This window comes from Anomaloglossus baeobatrachus, chromosome 6 (assembly GCF_048569485.1).
Source record: "Anomaloglossus baeobatrachus isolate aAnoBae1 chromosome 6, aAnoBae1.hap1, whole genome shotgun sequence".
Classification (NCBI taxonomy): domain Eukaryota; kingdom Metazoa; phylum Chordata; class Amphibia; order Anura; family Aromobatidae; genus Anomaloglossus; species Anomaloglossus baeobatrachus.
In genome coordinates this window covers 536,103,657-536,117,607 of record NC_134358.1, presented here as the reverse complement: position 1 = coordinate 536,117,607, position 13,951 = coordinate 536,103,657, and the positions used below count along the sequence as shown (strand labels likewise).

At 45.1% G+C, this 13,951-nt stretch overlaps 1 protein-coding gene across 1 annotated transcript in view; it reads left to right on the top strand.

Annotated features, from left to right (window-relative positions):
- MALRD1 (MAM and LDL receptor class A domain containing 1) overlaps positions 1–13,951 on the top strand; it is a 746,310-nt gene that overhangs the window by 435,286 nt on the left and 297,073 nt on the right. The window contains exons 25-27 of the mRNA XM_075315583.1: positions 9,255–9,502; positions 11,455–11,749; positions 11,896–12,141. Coding sequence (XP_075171698.1) covers positions 9,255–9,502; positions 11,455–11,749; positions 11,896–12,141 — 789 coding nt within the window. The remainder of the gene's footprint in view (positions 1–9,254; positions 9,503–11,454; positions 11,750–11,895; positions 12,142–13,951) is intronic.

Sequence of the window (13,951 nt, the reverse complement as noted above, 5' to 3'; positions counted from 1 at the left end):
GTCCGCACTCCTAGAAAATGGGGGATACATTCCCTGAGTGTCTCCCCCCCATATTCTAGACGGTCCAGAGTCGTCGTGGGACCCCTTTATTTTTTTTCTTACAATAAATTGGTGAAAGAGGAAATGTTTTGGGGACTGTTTTTTCAAATAAATTTCTTTTGTCGATTTTTTTTTTTTGTTAGTACTGACAGTTTATGATGTTGGGTATCTAATAGACGCCATGACATCACAAACTGCTGGGCTTGATCTCAGGTTATTTTACAGCTAGTATCAACCCGATTTATTACCCCGTTTGCCACTGCACCAGGGCACGGGATGAGCTGGGGTGAAGCGCCAGGATTGGCGCATGTAGTGGATGCGCCACGTCTGGGGTGCCTGCGGCCTGCTGTTTTTAGGCTGTGAAGGCCCAATAACTATGGACCTTCCCACCCTGAGAATACCAGACCACAGCTGTCCGCTTTACCTTGGCTGGTGATCCAATTTGGGGGGGACCCTACTTTTATTGTGTAATTATTAATATTTATAAAATAATTATAAAAAAGAGCCTGAGGGGACCTCCACATTGGATCCCCAACCACGGTAAAGCTGCCAGCTGTGGTTTTCAGGCTACAGCCGTCTGCTTTACCCTAGCTGGCTATCAAAAATGGGGGGACCCAACGTCATTTTTTTTTTTAACTATTTTTTAAATAGAAAAAATTAATGGACTTCCCTGTATTTTGATTGCCAACCAAGGTAACGGCAGGCAGATGGGGGTGGCAACCCATAGCTGTCTGCTTTATCTGCGCTGAGAATCAAAAATACCGCGGAGCGCTACGTCATTTTTTTAAAGATTTATTTTTACAGCACTGTGATGTCCAGCAATCAAAATACAGGGAAGCCCATTTTGTTTTTAGTTATTTAAATAAATAATTAAAAAAAATATATTTGGGCTCCCGCTGCATTTTTTGTATTGCTAGCTAAGGGTAATCCAAGCAGCTACTGGCTGCTAACCCCCACTGCTTGGTGTTACCTTCACTGGCAATGGAAAATCCAGGGAAGCATTTTTTATTTTTTTTGCCAAAAAACTACAAAAAAAGGAAGTGAGCTTCGCCATATTTTTGTATGCTAGCCAGGTATAGCAGGCAGGTGCTGGAAGAGTTGGATACAGCGCCAGAAGATGGCGCTTCTATGAAAATGCCATTTTCTGAGGCGGCTGCAGACTGCAATTCGCAGCAGTGGGGCCCAGAAAGCTCAGGCCAACCTGTGCTGCGGATTCCAATCCCCAGCTGCCTAGTTGTACCTGGCTGGACACAAAAATGGGGCGAAGCCTACGTCATTTGTTTTCTAATTATTTCATGAAATTCATGAAATAATAAAAAAAGGGCTTCCCTTTATTTTTGGTTCCCAGCCGGGTACAAATAGGCAACTGGGGGTTGGGGGCAGCCGTACCTGCCTGCTGTACCTGGCTAGCATACAAAAATATGGCGAAGCCCACATAATTTTTTCAGGGGGCAAAAAACTTCTGCATACAGTCCTGGATGGAGTATGCTGAGCCTTGTAGTTCAGCAGCTGCTGTCTGTCTGTATGGAGAAGAGTAGACAGCAGCTGCAGAACTACAAGGCTCAGCATACTCCATCCAGGACTGTATGCAGAATTTTTTTGCCCACCAAAAAAATGACGTGGGCTTCGCCATATTTTTGTATGCTAGCCAGGTACAGTAGGCAGCCACGGGCTGCCTCCAACCCCCAGTTGCCTATTTGTACCCGGCTGGGAACCAAAAATATAGGGAAGCCCGTTTTTTTTTTAATTATTTCACTTATTTCATGAAATAATTAAAAAACAAATGACGTGGGCTTCGCCCCATTTTTGTGTCCAGCCGGGTACAACTAGGCAGCTGGGGATTGGAATCCGCAGCACAGGTTAGCCCGAGGTTTCTGGGCGCCTCTGCTGCGGATTTCAGTCCGCAGCCGTCCCAGAAAATGACGCTCTCATAGAAACGCCATCATCTGGCGCTGTATCCAACTCTTCCAACAGCCCTGGAGCCGGGTGGCTTGTTGGGTAATCATGAGTTAATACTGGCTTTGTTTTACTAGCCAGTATTAAGCCAGAGATTCTTAATGTCAGGCACGTTTGACCCGGCCATTAAGAATCTCCAATAAAGGGTTAAAAAAAAACACCACACAGAGAAAAAATACTTTAATAGAAATAAATACACAGACACATTAGAGACTCCATCTTTATTACCCCCTGTCAGCCCTCCACGATCCTGCTCTTCTGTCTTCTTTCTTTCTAGTGTAGTAGTAGTGACGATTGTAGTGAGGATGAGGTTCACCAGCCCATCACTTGGGGCTGGGGAACCTCATCCTCACTACAATCCTCACTACAATCGGGAAGCAGCGTGCAGCCTTCACTCCGTGAGAGATCAGTGCTGCTGGCTGTCAGCGGTAACAGCGGTAACGCTGACAGACGCGTTACCATAGCAACGGTGCTCTCGGAGCCGCGGTTAGCGGTGACGTCACCGCTAACTGCGTTGCTATGGCAACGGTGATCTCCGTTAATGACCGGCTGTGTCAGCCGGTCCCTAACGGAACGGGGAGTCGACCGTGTGCTAGAGCATGTCGCCGGTACACGGCGATACACATATGTGCACCGTGTACCGGAGAGATGCACTCGCAGGTCCTACATGACGTGTCATAGTCATGTGACCAGTCTGTAGCCAATGAGATAATAGCCACGTGACTGGTCACATGGCTATTTTGACGTCACGATAGGTCCTGCATCTCTGCTGGCAGTGCCGTCACCGGGAGGATTCAGCGATCATCGGATGGAATAGCGGCAGGAGACAGAGTGCAGAAGGGATCGCGAGGACCGGTTAGTGTTATGGCAATGTTTATTAACTGTTTGTGTACATTTATAATGCATTTTTATGTGTTTGTGATTGCCTCCCATTATAGCCTATTGGCTCGAGTTCGGTTCGTCGAACGTTCGACGAACCGAACTCGAACGGGACCCCCGTTCGGCGAACCGACCTCGAGCCGAACCACGACCAGTTCGCTCATCTCTAGAGGATACCTCCGGGTTCCTCAATGGGCTCAAGTTACCAAGCAGGAACCCCACTGCAGAACTAACTTCTCCCAGGCATGTCACACCAGCCAACCCTCTGGCTCTCTGACACTCCTCCCATCCTGGCTCTCTGTTCCCACAACCGGGAAGTACCTGCTACACACTGAAACCTTCACTTACTTTATTCCTCATCTGCTAACATTCTTATACTTTATATTACACTGTTAACACATTAATCACATAACAGATACTTTACATTACTATAAAATACACATAATACTAAAATGCATTTTTCAATTGAAACACTTTAAACTTTTGGCCATATCGATCACGGTACAGTGCCGACACAGCAACTCTTAAGGATACTTTACACGCTGTGACATCGCTAGCGATTGCTAGCAATGTCGCATGCGATTGCACCCACCCTCGTCGTTGTAACGATATGTGTTGATCACTGCCGTAGCAAACATTATCGCTACAGCAGCGTCACACACACATACCTTGTCAGCGACGTCGATGTGACTGCCGAACAATCCCTCCCTCAAGGGGGAGGTGCGTTCGGCGTCATAGTAATGTTACTGCAGCGTTACTAATTGGCCGGCCAATAGAAGCGGAGAGGCGGAGATGAGCGGGACGTAACATCCCGCCCATCTCCTTCCTGCCGCATAGCCGGTGGAGGCAGGTAAGGAGATGTTCGTCGCTCCTGCGGTGTCACACATAGCGATGTGTGGTGCCGCAGAAACGACGAACAACATCGTACCTGTGGCAGCAGCGATATTAAGGAAAGGAGCGACGTGTCAACGATCACCGTTTTTGAACGATTTTGTGATCGTTGATCGTCGCTCATTGGTGTCACATGCTGCAATGTCGCTACCGGCGCCGGATGTGCGTCACTAACGACGTGACCTCGACGATATCTCGGTAACGATGTCACAGCGTATAAAGTACCCTTTAGACATTTGTTTTCTAAAACACAGCCATTATGATGTATGCAATATAAAACACATCGGACAATATATATAAACATCTTAGGAGTGGGTTAATCTGGCCACCTCCTACTGCCTGTCTGGAGATGTGTCAGTAATAACACTTTTGTCTGCTATTCTCAGGCAACTTGTAATCTTTGCAATGAGATCAGGCTGTTTACATCCCACACAGGAGATGCCTGTTCTGGACTCCTCCTATGTGAGATCTAAGTAATGACACCCTGCACTGCTCTATGGGTAGAGTGAGTACAAGTTGAGCAAAAGAGACATTAATGTGATTACTGACACATCTCCCAACAGGCAGTATGGGGGGAGGGGCAGTACAGCAGAGGTGACAGTGATATTATATAACTAGAAGCTGGCCCGATTCTAACGCATCGGGTATTCTAGAATTTATTGTGTAGTTAATGTATGATTTTTGTTATATATATATATATATATATAGATGTTGTTGTGTGTAGTTGCCAGTGTTTGTGTAGGGCACTGTAAATGTTCTGGGTGTTGTCTGGGTGTGGGCGGTGTGTGAGAGCGGTGTTGTTTGTGTGTTGTGTTGTGTGTGTTGCGTTGTTTGTGGAGCGCTGTGTGTCTGCAGCATTGTGTATGTGTGGTGCTGTGTGTGTTGCGCGGTTTGTGTGGGTTTGGAGTGCGTGTGTGTTTTGGGGGGAGGTATGTTATGTGCAGTGTGTGTTGCGCGGTATGTGCGTATATTTATATATGCTGCGGTGTTTGTGTGTTGGGTGTTGTGTGTGTGCGGCGTTGTCTGTGTGTGGGTGTCTGTGTAGGCCGGTATTTGTGGTTCCCAGTGTGTGTGTGGTGTGTTGTGCGGTGCGCGTGGTGGTAGTGTGTGTGTGTTTTGGGGGAGGTGTGCACCCCCATCGTGCTCCATCCCCATGCTGCTCACCCCCCATCGTGCTCCATCCCCCATGCTGCGCACCCCTAATCGTGCTCCATCCCCCATGCTGCGCACCCACCATCGTGCTCCATCCCCCATGCTGCGCACCCCCATCATGCTCCATCCCCCATGCTGCGCACTCCCCATCGTGCTCCATCCCCCCATGCTGCGCACCCCCCATCGTGCTCCATCCCCCATGCTGCGCACCCCCCATCGTGCTCCATCCCCCATGATTCGCACCCCCCATCGTGCTCCATCCCCCATGCTGCGCACCCCCCCATCGTGCTCCATCCCCCATGCTGCGCACTCCCCATCGTACTCCATCCCCCATGCTGCGCACTCCCCATTGTGCTCCATCCCCCATGCTGCGCACTCCCCATCGTGCTCCATCCCCCATGCTGCGCACCCCCCCATCGTGCTCCATCCCCCATGCTGCGCACCCCCATCTTGCTCCATCCCCCATGCTGTGCACCCCCCATCGTGCTCCATCCCCCATGCTGCGCACTTCCCCATCGTGCTCCACAGTCACACATCAGACAGTATACACGCACACATCTGATCGCATACACTCACACCCCACTTCTCCCTGTGCCCTCCGGTGGGCGGTTCCCAGCAGCTGTGCTGCACGCCGTGCTCCTCTGCCTTCTCCTGACACTCACAGATCCGATCGCATACACTCACACATCAGAACACACGCACACATCCGATCGCATACACGCACACAACCGATCGCATACACACACACATCCGATCGCATACACGCACACATCCGATCGCATACACGCACACACACACTGACGATATCGCACAAACGCGCTCACACACTCACAACATCCGGAGATACCACATGCTTCCGGCCATGTGATCCTCCGGCAGGTCCTGGAAGGTCACTGCACGCACAGTATCGCCGCCGAGAAGTAAGCGATATCACTAGATGTTGTGAGTGTGTGGATGCGATCTGAGGGGTGTGTGAGAGTGAGTGTGATCTGATGTGTGTGTGTCTGTTCTTATGTGTGTGTGCGTGTGTGTGTGTTCTGCCGCTGCAGGACCTTGATGCGCTCACCTGCTCCCGGTCAGCGTCTGGTGAGTATGACTGCGGGGTCTTCTTTCTTCTGTCTTCTCTCTTCTGGGGGTGCCCGCTGCCTATAATGAAGTGTCTTGCAGTGTCTTTAACTCTTTCACCGCTGCATGACACTTCATTATTGACCGCAACGTATGCCGGCTCCCTGCACATGTGTACCGAGAGCCGGTGTTTGCTGGTAACCATGATACACATCGGGTAACTAAGGGAAGCGCTTCCTATAGTTAGCCGATGTTTATCATGGTTACCAGCGTACACCGGCTCCGTCACGATCCCAGCATCGCAAAGTTATGTCTGGGCTGGGGGAGTCAGGGCTTCGTTTGAATTCGGGGGAAGGGGCGTGGCCGAGCGGTCGATGCGTGCGGAGGGTCGGGGCGAGCGGCCAATCCATGCGGGGGGCGGGGCCAGGCCGAGGCGAGCAGCCAATCGTTGGGGGGGCGGGGCCAGGCCGAGCCCAGTGGCCAATCCGACAGTTGTCACTCTAACGACACTGTCACGGTGACACAATTTTGGAGCAAGACAGACAGACAGACAGACAGAATAAGGCAATTATATATATACAGTTAGGTCCAGAAATATTTGGACAGTGACACAATTTTCGCGAGTTGGGCTCTGCATGCCACCACATTGGATTTGAAATGAAACCTCTACAACAGAATTCAAGTGCAGATTGTAACGTTTAATTTGAAGGTTTGAACAAAAATATCTGATAGAAATTGTAGCAATTGTACACATTTCTTTACAAACACTCCACATTTTAGGAGGTCAAAAGTAATTGGACAAATAAACCAAACCCAAACAAAATATTTTTATTTTCAATATTTTGTTGCGAATCCTTTGGAGGCAATCACTGCCTTAAGTCTGGAACCCATGGACATCACCAAACGCTGGGTTTCCTCCTTCTTAATGCTTTGCCAGGCCTTTACAGCCGCAGCCTTCAGGTCTTGCTTGTTTGTGGGTCTTTCCGTCTTAAGTCTGGATTTGAGCAAGTGAAATGCATGCTCAATTGGGTTAAGATCTGGTGATTGACTTGGCCATTGCAGAATGTTCCACTTTTTTGCACTCATGAACTCCTGGGTAGCTTTGGCTGTATGCTTGGGGTCATTGTCCATCTGTACTATGAAGCGCCGTCTGATCAACTTTGCGGCATTTGGCTGAATCTGGGCTGAAAGTATATCCCGGTACACTTCAGAATTCATCCGGCTACTCTTGTCTGCTGTTATGTCATCAATAAACACAAGTGACCCAGTGCCATTGAAAGCCATGCATGCCCATGCCATCATGTTGCCTCCACCATGTTTTACAGAGGATGTGGTGTGCCTTGGATCATGTGCCGTTCCCTTTCTTCTCCAAACTTTTTTCTTCCCATCATTCTGGTATAGGTTGATCTTTGTCTCATCTGTCCATAGAATACTTTTCCAGAACTGAGCTGGCTTCATGAGGTGTTTTTCAGCAAATTTAACTCTGGCCTGTCTATTTTTGGAATTGATGAATGGTTTGCATCTAGATGTGAACCCTTTGTATTTACTTTCATGGAGTCTTCTCTTTACTGTTGACTTAGAGACAGATACACCTACTTCACTGAGAGTGTTCTGGACTTCAGTTGATGTTGTGAACGGGTTCTTCTTCACCAAAGAAAGTATGCGGCGATCATCCACCACTGTTGTCATCCGTGGACGCCCAGGCCTTTTTGAGTTCCCAAGCTCACCAGTCAATTCCTTTTTTCTCAGAATGTACCCGACTGTTGATTTTGCTACTCCAAGCATGTCTGCTATCTCTCTGATGGATTTTTTCTTTTTTTTCAGCCTCAGGATGTTCTGCTTCACCTCAATTGAGAGTTCCTTAGACCGCATGTTGTCTGGTCACAGCAACAGCTTCCAAATGCAAAACCACACACCTGTAATCAACCCCAGACCTTTTAACTACTTCATTGATTACAGGTTAACGAGGGAGACGCCTTCAGAGTTAATTGCAGCCCTTAGAGTCCCTTGTCCAATTACTTTTGGTCCCTTGAAAAAGAGGAGGCTATGCATTACAGAGCTATGATTCCTAAACCCTTTCTCCGATTTGGATGTGAAAACTCTCATATTGCAGCTGGGAGTGTGCACTTTCAGCCCATATTATATATATAATTGTATTTCTGAACATGTTTTTGTAAACAGCTAAAATAACAAAACTTGTGTCACTGTCCAAATATTTCTGGACCTAACTGTAGATATTTGTTGCATAGGTTGGCTGGTTTCCTAGAGAAGGAGCAGTGCTTACAACAAGCTCTTTGCAATAGGCCTTACAAGTGCTGCTCTGAAGGTGACCAGATCACTGGATGTGGCCATCTTCAGTGCCCCTGCACTCATCCAATGCTTTTCAGGCACAGCTACCGTAATTCTTGAAGGACTAAACTAAACTAATCCTAATTCTTTCAGGGCTAAATCACTCCACAGCACTGGCTTGAGATCAATATTATTCCTTTACACAACTTGTGTGACATGCCCTCCCATGGTGCCTTCTTGATCTGCCCACGAAAAATGCCTACAAGAAACATAGCTTTTGTCATATGTGTAATTAATGAGTGCTGCCTTTGCGTGATGTAACCACAGGGGGCGATTTTTCCCTGGTGGCAAAATCTCATATGGATGCCCCGGTTCCACTGGAAAATAGTTTAAATAATATATAGGCTAACTGTCTTTTAGCAATCTTTTACGACCTCTTGTGTGACATTGACGTGAAAAAAAGAAAGAACTTTTAAAAAAAAATAGTGAAAAAAATAAAGAAAAAAAATATATAATTTACCTTGAACACTAAATACTTTAAGAAGTATCAAAATATCCTAAAAAAAGAAAAGAAAATAGAACATTTGTATCCCACAAAATGTATTTTGATAACCAAATAACTGAAATAAATACATGTATAAATATTTGTAGGACCACTATGTTATTTTACTCCATCTAGATTAGGGGTGATCGAATGCCTCAAATGTTTGGCTCCGCGAATATTTTCTGAATAGGTCGCCGTTATGCGAATATTCGATGCGCAATAAGTCTATGGGAAGCCCGAATAGTTCCGAATAGTTGTTATTCGGTTCTCCATAGACTTACATTGCGCATCGAATATTCTCGAATAGTCGAAATATCGGCGACCTATTCGGAAAATATTTGTGAAGCCGAATATTTGAGGTATTCGATCATCCCTAATTTAGATGCTTTACGTTCTGAAGTGAATGTCACTGATTCATTTGTACATCTGTACTCTTTAGACTCCTATCTTGGACGCTGCAATTTCGAGTTTGATCTTTGTGATTGGAGGCAGAACACTACCGATGATTTTGACTGGAACATCCGAGCTGGGAGCACCCCGACAGTTGGCACTGGTCCAGTGACCGATCACACTCTGCAAAACCCATATGGGTTCTATATTTTCATAGAAGGATCGTTTCCACATTTATCCGGCATGAGTGCCAAGCTCTCTGGACCAATGATAAGCAAATGGAGCAGAAACTGTACGGTATGCTTGACCTCCGAGAGATCAGGAACTTCTAAAACAAAGCAAAATTAAAATCTAAAAAGTTATGATTTGTCGCAACTCTATGCATAGTACAAGAGATAAATATGTCCAGATAGTAAAATAAATGCATATGTATTGGAATATGGGATATGTGATCTGCCATCACTAAGCACTAGGGCAGCCTGATCAAATTAATTCAATAACAAATTTGATAGAATTCTGGAGCCAAAAGTCAAAATTTTGAGAGAAAGACAAAATTCAGACATCTTTGCTCTTCTGTTTTTAGACCTCTTCTTACAAGAGCCATACAATTACTTTTTCTATCAACACTTAAGTACTTATTTGCTCCCTCCCAAATCTTTGGGATCCCAATAGTTGGAGCCCCTGTAATCAGTAAACAGGGGCTAATTTACGATTACAATACGGTGACAACCCAATTAACCCCTTCACAACCTTGGACATACCTGTAAATCCAAGGCTGTGTCTATTTTTTCATGGCTTGAGCCCACATTTTTCTTCACTCGTCGGCTGATCTGATCAGCCGACATGAGCAGCTGACAGGCACAGGTGGATTTGACAGCGGGATTTAATGTTCTCCGGCAGGGAGCGTACCTTTCCCCTCTGACATGATCATGGAGTGCCAATGGGTCATGACAGCCACGGGTCAGCTGATGATGACTCCTGTTGCTGTCATGACGAAGTTCCTGTGAATGCCGGCTGAGTGCCGACATTCCCAGGACGTCAGGATTTCTGCTGTTCAGAGCGCTGCTGAAGCATCGTCTGAAGAGCAGAAGCGGTCAGACAGTGCAGGATTTAAGTCCCTTAAGGGTTCTATCAAAATCAATAAAAAGTAAAAAAATAAGTTTTCAAAAATAGGAAAAAATAAAAAAACAAAACTTTTCAAATCATTCTCTTTTGCCTCATTGAAAATAAAACAATAAAAAATAAACACATATTTGGTGTGACTGCATTCAGAAATGCCCAATCTAACAAACTATATAATAAATTAATCTGACTGGTTAAAGGCACAGTGAGAGAAAAAAAATAAAAAAAAAAACAGAATTCTGGCTATTTGGTAGCTGCAACAATGCAATAAAATGCAATAATAGGCGATCAAAACATTGCATCCACTTCAAAATGGTATAATTAAAAACGTCAGCTGAAGTTGCAAAAAATAAGTCCTCACACAGTCTCAGATCCCAAAAAAGGAGATTGCTATGGTTCTCGGAAAATGGCAAAAAAAAATTTTGGACAAATTTGTACATTTTTTCATCACTTAGATAAAAGTAAAACTATACATGTTTGGTATCTACATACCAGTACTGACCTGGGAAATCATAATGAGAGGTCAGTTTAACCATAGAGTGAATATGGTAAATAAAAAACAAAAAAACAATTGTTGAATTGCACTTTTTTTTGCAATTTCACCGCACATGGATTTTCTTTCTGTTTTCCAGTACAATATGGGGCAGAATGAATGGTGTCATTCAGAAGTACAATTCGCCCAGTAAAAAAATCAAGCCCTCATATGGAACATAATGAATGGTGTCATTCAAAAGTACAATTTGTCCCTCAGAAAAGCAAGTCCTCATATGGGGCATAATGGGTGGTGTCATTCAAAAGTACAACTCGTCCCTCAAAAAAGCAAGTCCTCACATGCGACATAATGAGTGGTGTCATTCAAAAGTACAACTCGTCCCGCAAAAAAGCAAGTCCTCACATAGGGCATAATGAATGGTGCCATTCAAAAGTACAACTCGTCCCACAAAATACAAGCCCTCATTAGGCAATTTTGACCAAAAAATACAGTATAAAAGTTCTGGCTCTTGGAGGAAGAGGAAAAAACAAAATTGAAAATCTCTCAGTTTATCTATGTTTAAGTAGTAATAATAAATAATAACATTTTAACTAGTTCCTTCTTCTGTACTATGTGGTTCTCTTCTTTTCCGCAGATAATTTTTTATTTCCATATGTATGGTGAGGGCATTGGATCACTAACTATATATCAGGTAACAGTCAGCGGGCGACAGAATCTCCTTTTAAACTTGACCAGAGATCAGGGAAATTTCTGGCAGAGAAAAGAGCTACCACTCCATAGAATGGGTGAAGACTTTTACATCACGTTCGAAGGGAAAGTTGGCCGAGATCAAAGAGCAGATATAGCTCTGGATGACATTGTTCTCTCAAATGAATGTTTTCCATCCTCTGCAGTTGCCCCAAGTTCTCCAAAGCACAGACCCGGGAAAGGTAGGACCTTCTGACTTCAGAGTCTGACCTGATTAGCTGGGATGTGAAACCATTAGTGGTTTTATTCTCCACCAGTTGTAAGATAAGTCCATTTGGCCAGATTTGCTTACCATTTAGGTACCTAACTCTACATTTATTTCTCCCAGATAATTGCCCGGTAGGATTTTTGGAATGTCAAAATAAAAAGTGCTTCAGACCAGAAAAGTTGTGTGACTTCATAAATGACTGCGGTGATAATACAGACGAAATACAATGCGGGACCTCATGTACGTTTGAAAATGGCATGTGCGGGTGGAAAAACTCAATAGCCGACAATTTTGATTGGATTTTAGGAGGATATTCATCTCAATCCTTGAGACCTCCTAACGACCACACACTTGGAAATAAAGATGGTAAGATCATTGTTTACTGTACCACATACCATATGAATTGGCATATGTAGGAATATATGAGGCAATAAAAAGATGTTGGGGATCATAATGGAAAATGTCATAAGACTTGAATGGTTATCTAGAAGCCAGAACAATTCGGTTTTAAGTGGTGCCATGGGTTATAGCTAGACATTTCTGTACTATATTATATTATGGTCAGCTAAGCCAGATCTAACATTTACTAGGGTCTAAAGGGCACTTTAAACACAACGACATCACTAACGAGATGTCGTTGGGGTCACGGAATTCGTGACGCACATCTGGCCTCGTTAGCGACGTCGTTGCGTGTGAAACGCAGGAACGACCGTTAACGATCAAAAATACTCACCATATCGTTGATTGTTGACACGTCGTTCTAATTACAAATATCGTTGCTGCTGCAGGTGCGATGTTGTTCGTCGTTCCTGCGGCAGCACACATCGCTATGTGTGACACCGCAGGAATGAGGAACAACCTCGTACCTGCGGTCGCCCGCAATGAGGAAGGAAGGAGGTGGGCGGGATGTTCGACCCGCTCATCTCTGCCCCTCCGCTTCTATTAGGCGGCTGCTTAGTGACGCCGCTGTGACGCCGCACAAAACGCCCTCTTACAAAGGAGGCGGTTCGCCAGCAACAGCAACCTCGCTAGGCAGGTAAGTATGTGTGATGGGTGTTAGCGATGTTGTGCGCCACGGGCAGCGACTTGCCCGTGACGCACAACTGACGGGGGCGGGTACGCTCGCTAGCGATATCGATATCTCAGCGTGTAAAGTGCCATTAATTATCAGTCTCAGGCAATGGGGATTCCAAGTCCCCAATCTTGCCGTATCGTCTTCATAGTCCGCTACAGAGCACATGAGCTTGTGGGACAATAGAGATAAGGATATTCGGCACTGTGTAAGTGGGCTAAAATGTACACATTTATTTTGGGATAAACATAAATATCTCTTTATTAATGATTTTGTGGATGAGATTAAGAATAAAGTGTCAGTCTTTGCTGATGACACCAAACTATGTAGGATATTAAAAATGGACCTTGATAGTACAATATGACAAAATGACCTGGATAAGATGTCAGATTTGGCAGACACTTGGTAAATGAGATTTTATGTTGATAAATGTAAAGTAATGCACCTACGATGGAGTAATCCTATTGCTGCATATACATTAAATGGAAATATACTTGGGACTGCAGAACATGGAAAGACTTGGGGATTCTGGTTACCAGTAAGCTGAGCAGCAGCACTCAATGTCAGGCAGCAGCTGCAAAAGCAAACAAGATTTTAGGGTGTTTAAAAAAGGGATAACCTCACGTAATCCCAACGTATTGTTACCCTCTATAAATCACTTGTAGGGCTACATTTAGAATGTAAATAAAAGAAAAAGGAAAGTGCTCCCTATGTATGATTCGTAGCTAACAAGTGAATAAAAATGGTCGGAAAAATACCCACTCACCTATTCACGTTGTTGTGGCACAACGCTGAGTAAAAGCCTGATAGTGTCCACCTCCTTAACGCTCAGAGATGTAGTAGGTTCTCCTCATCTCTGTTCAGTAATACTCCGGATCTTCAGCCCCCAGTCCTGTACCTCACTGGGTGCGACAAACAGATCGATCTCCCACTCAGGGCGCAGATCAAAACCAGGGACATCAACAGAGTAGAATGAGATGTGTCTCACTTAGAGACCCATTTTTTCCAACCTTAGCGTACACATCTAGAATATGAAACTCAGTTTTGGGCTCCACATTTTTAACTGGATATTTGGAAGTTAGAGTCAACATCTACCAGGGCCAG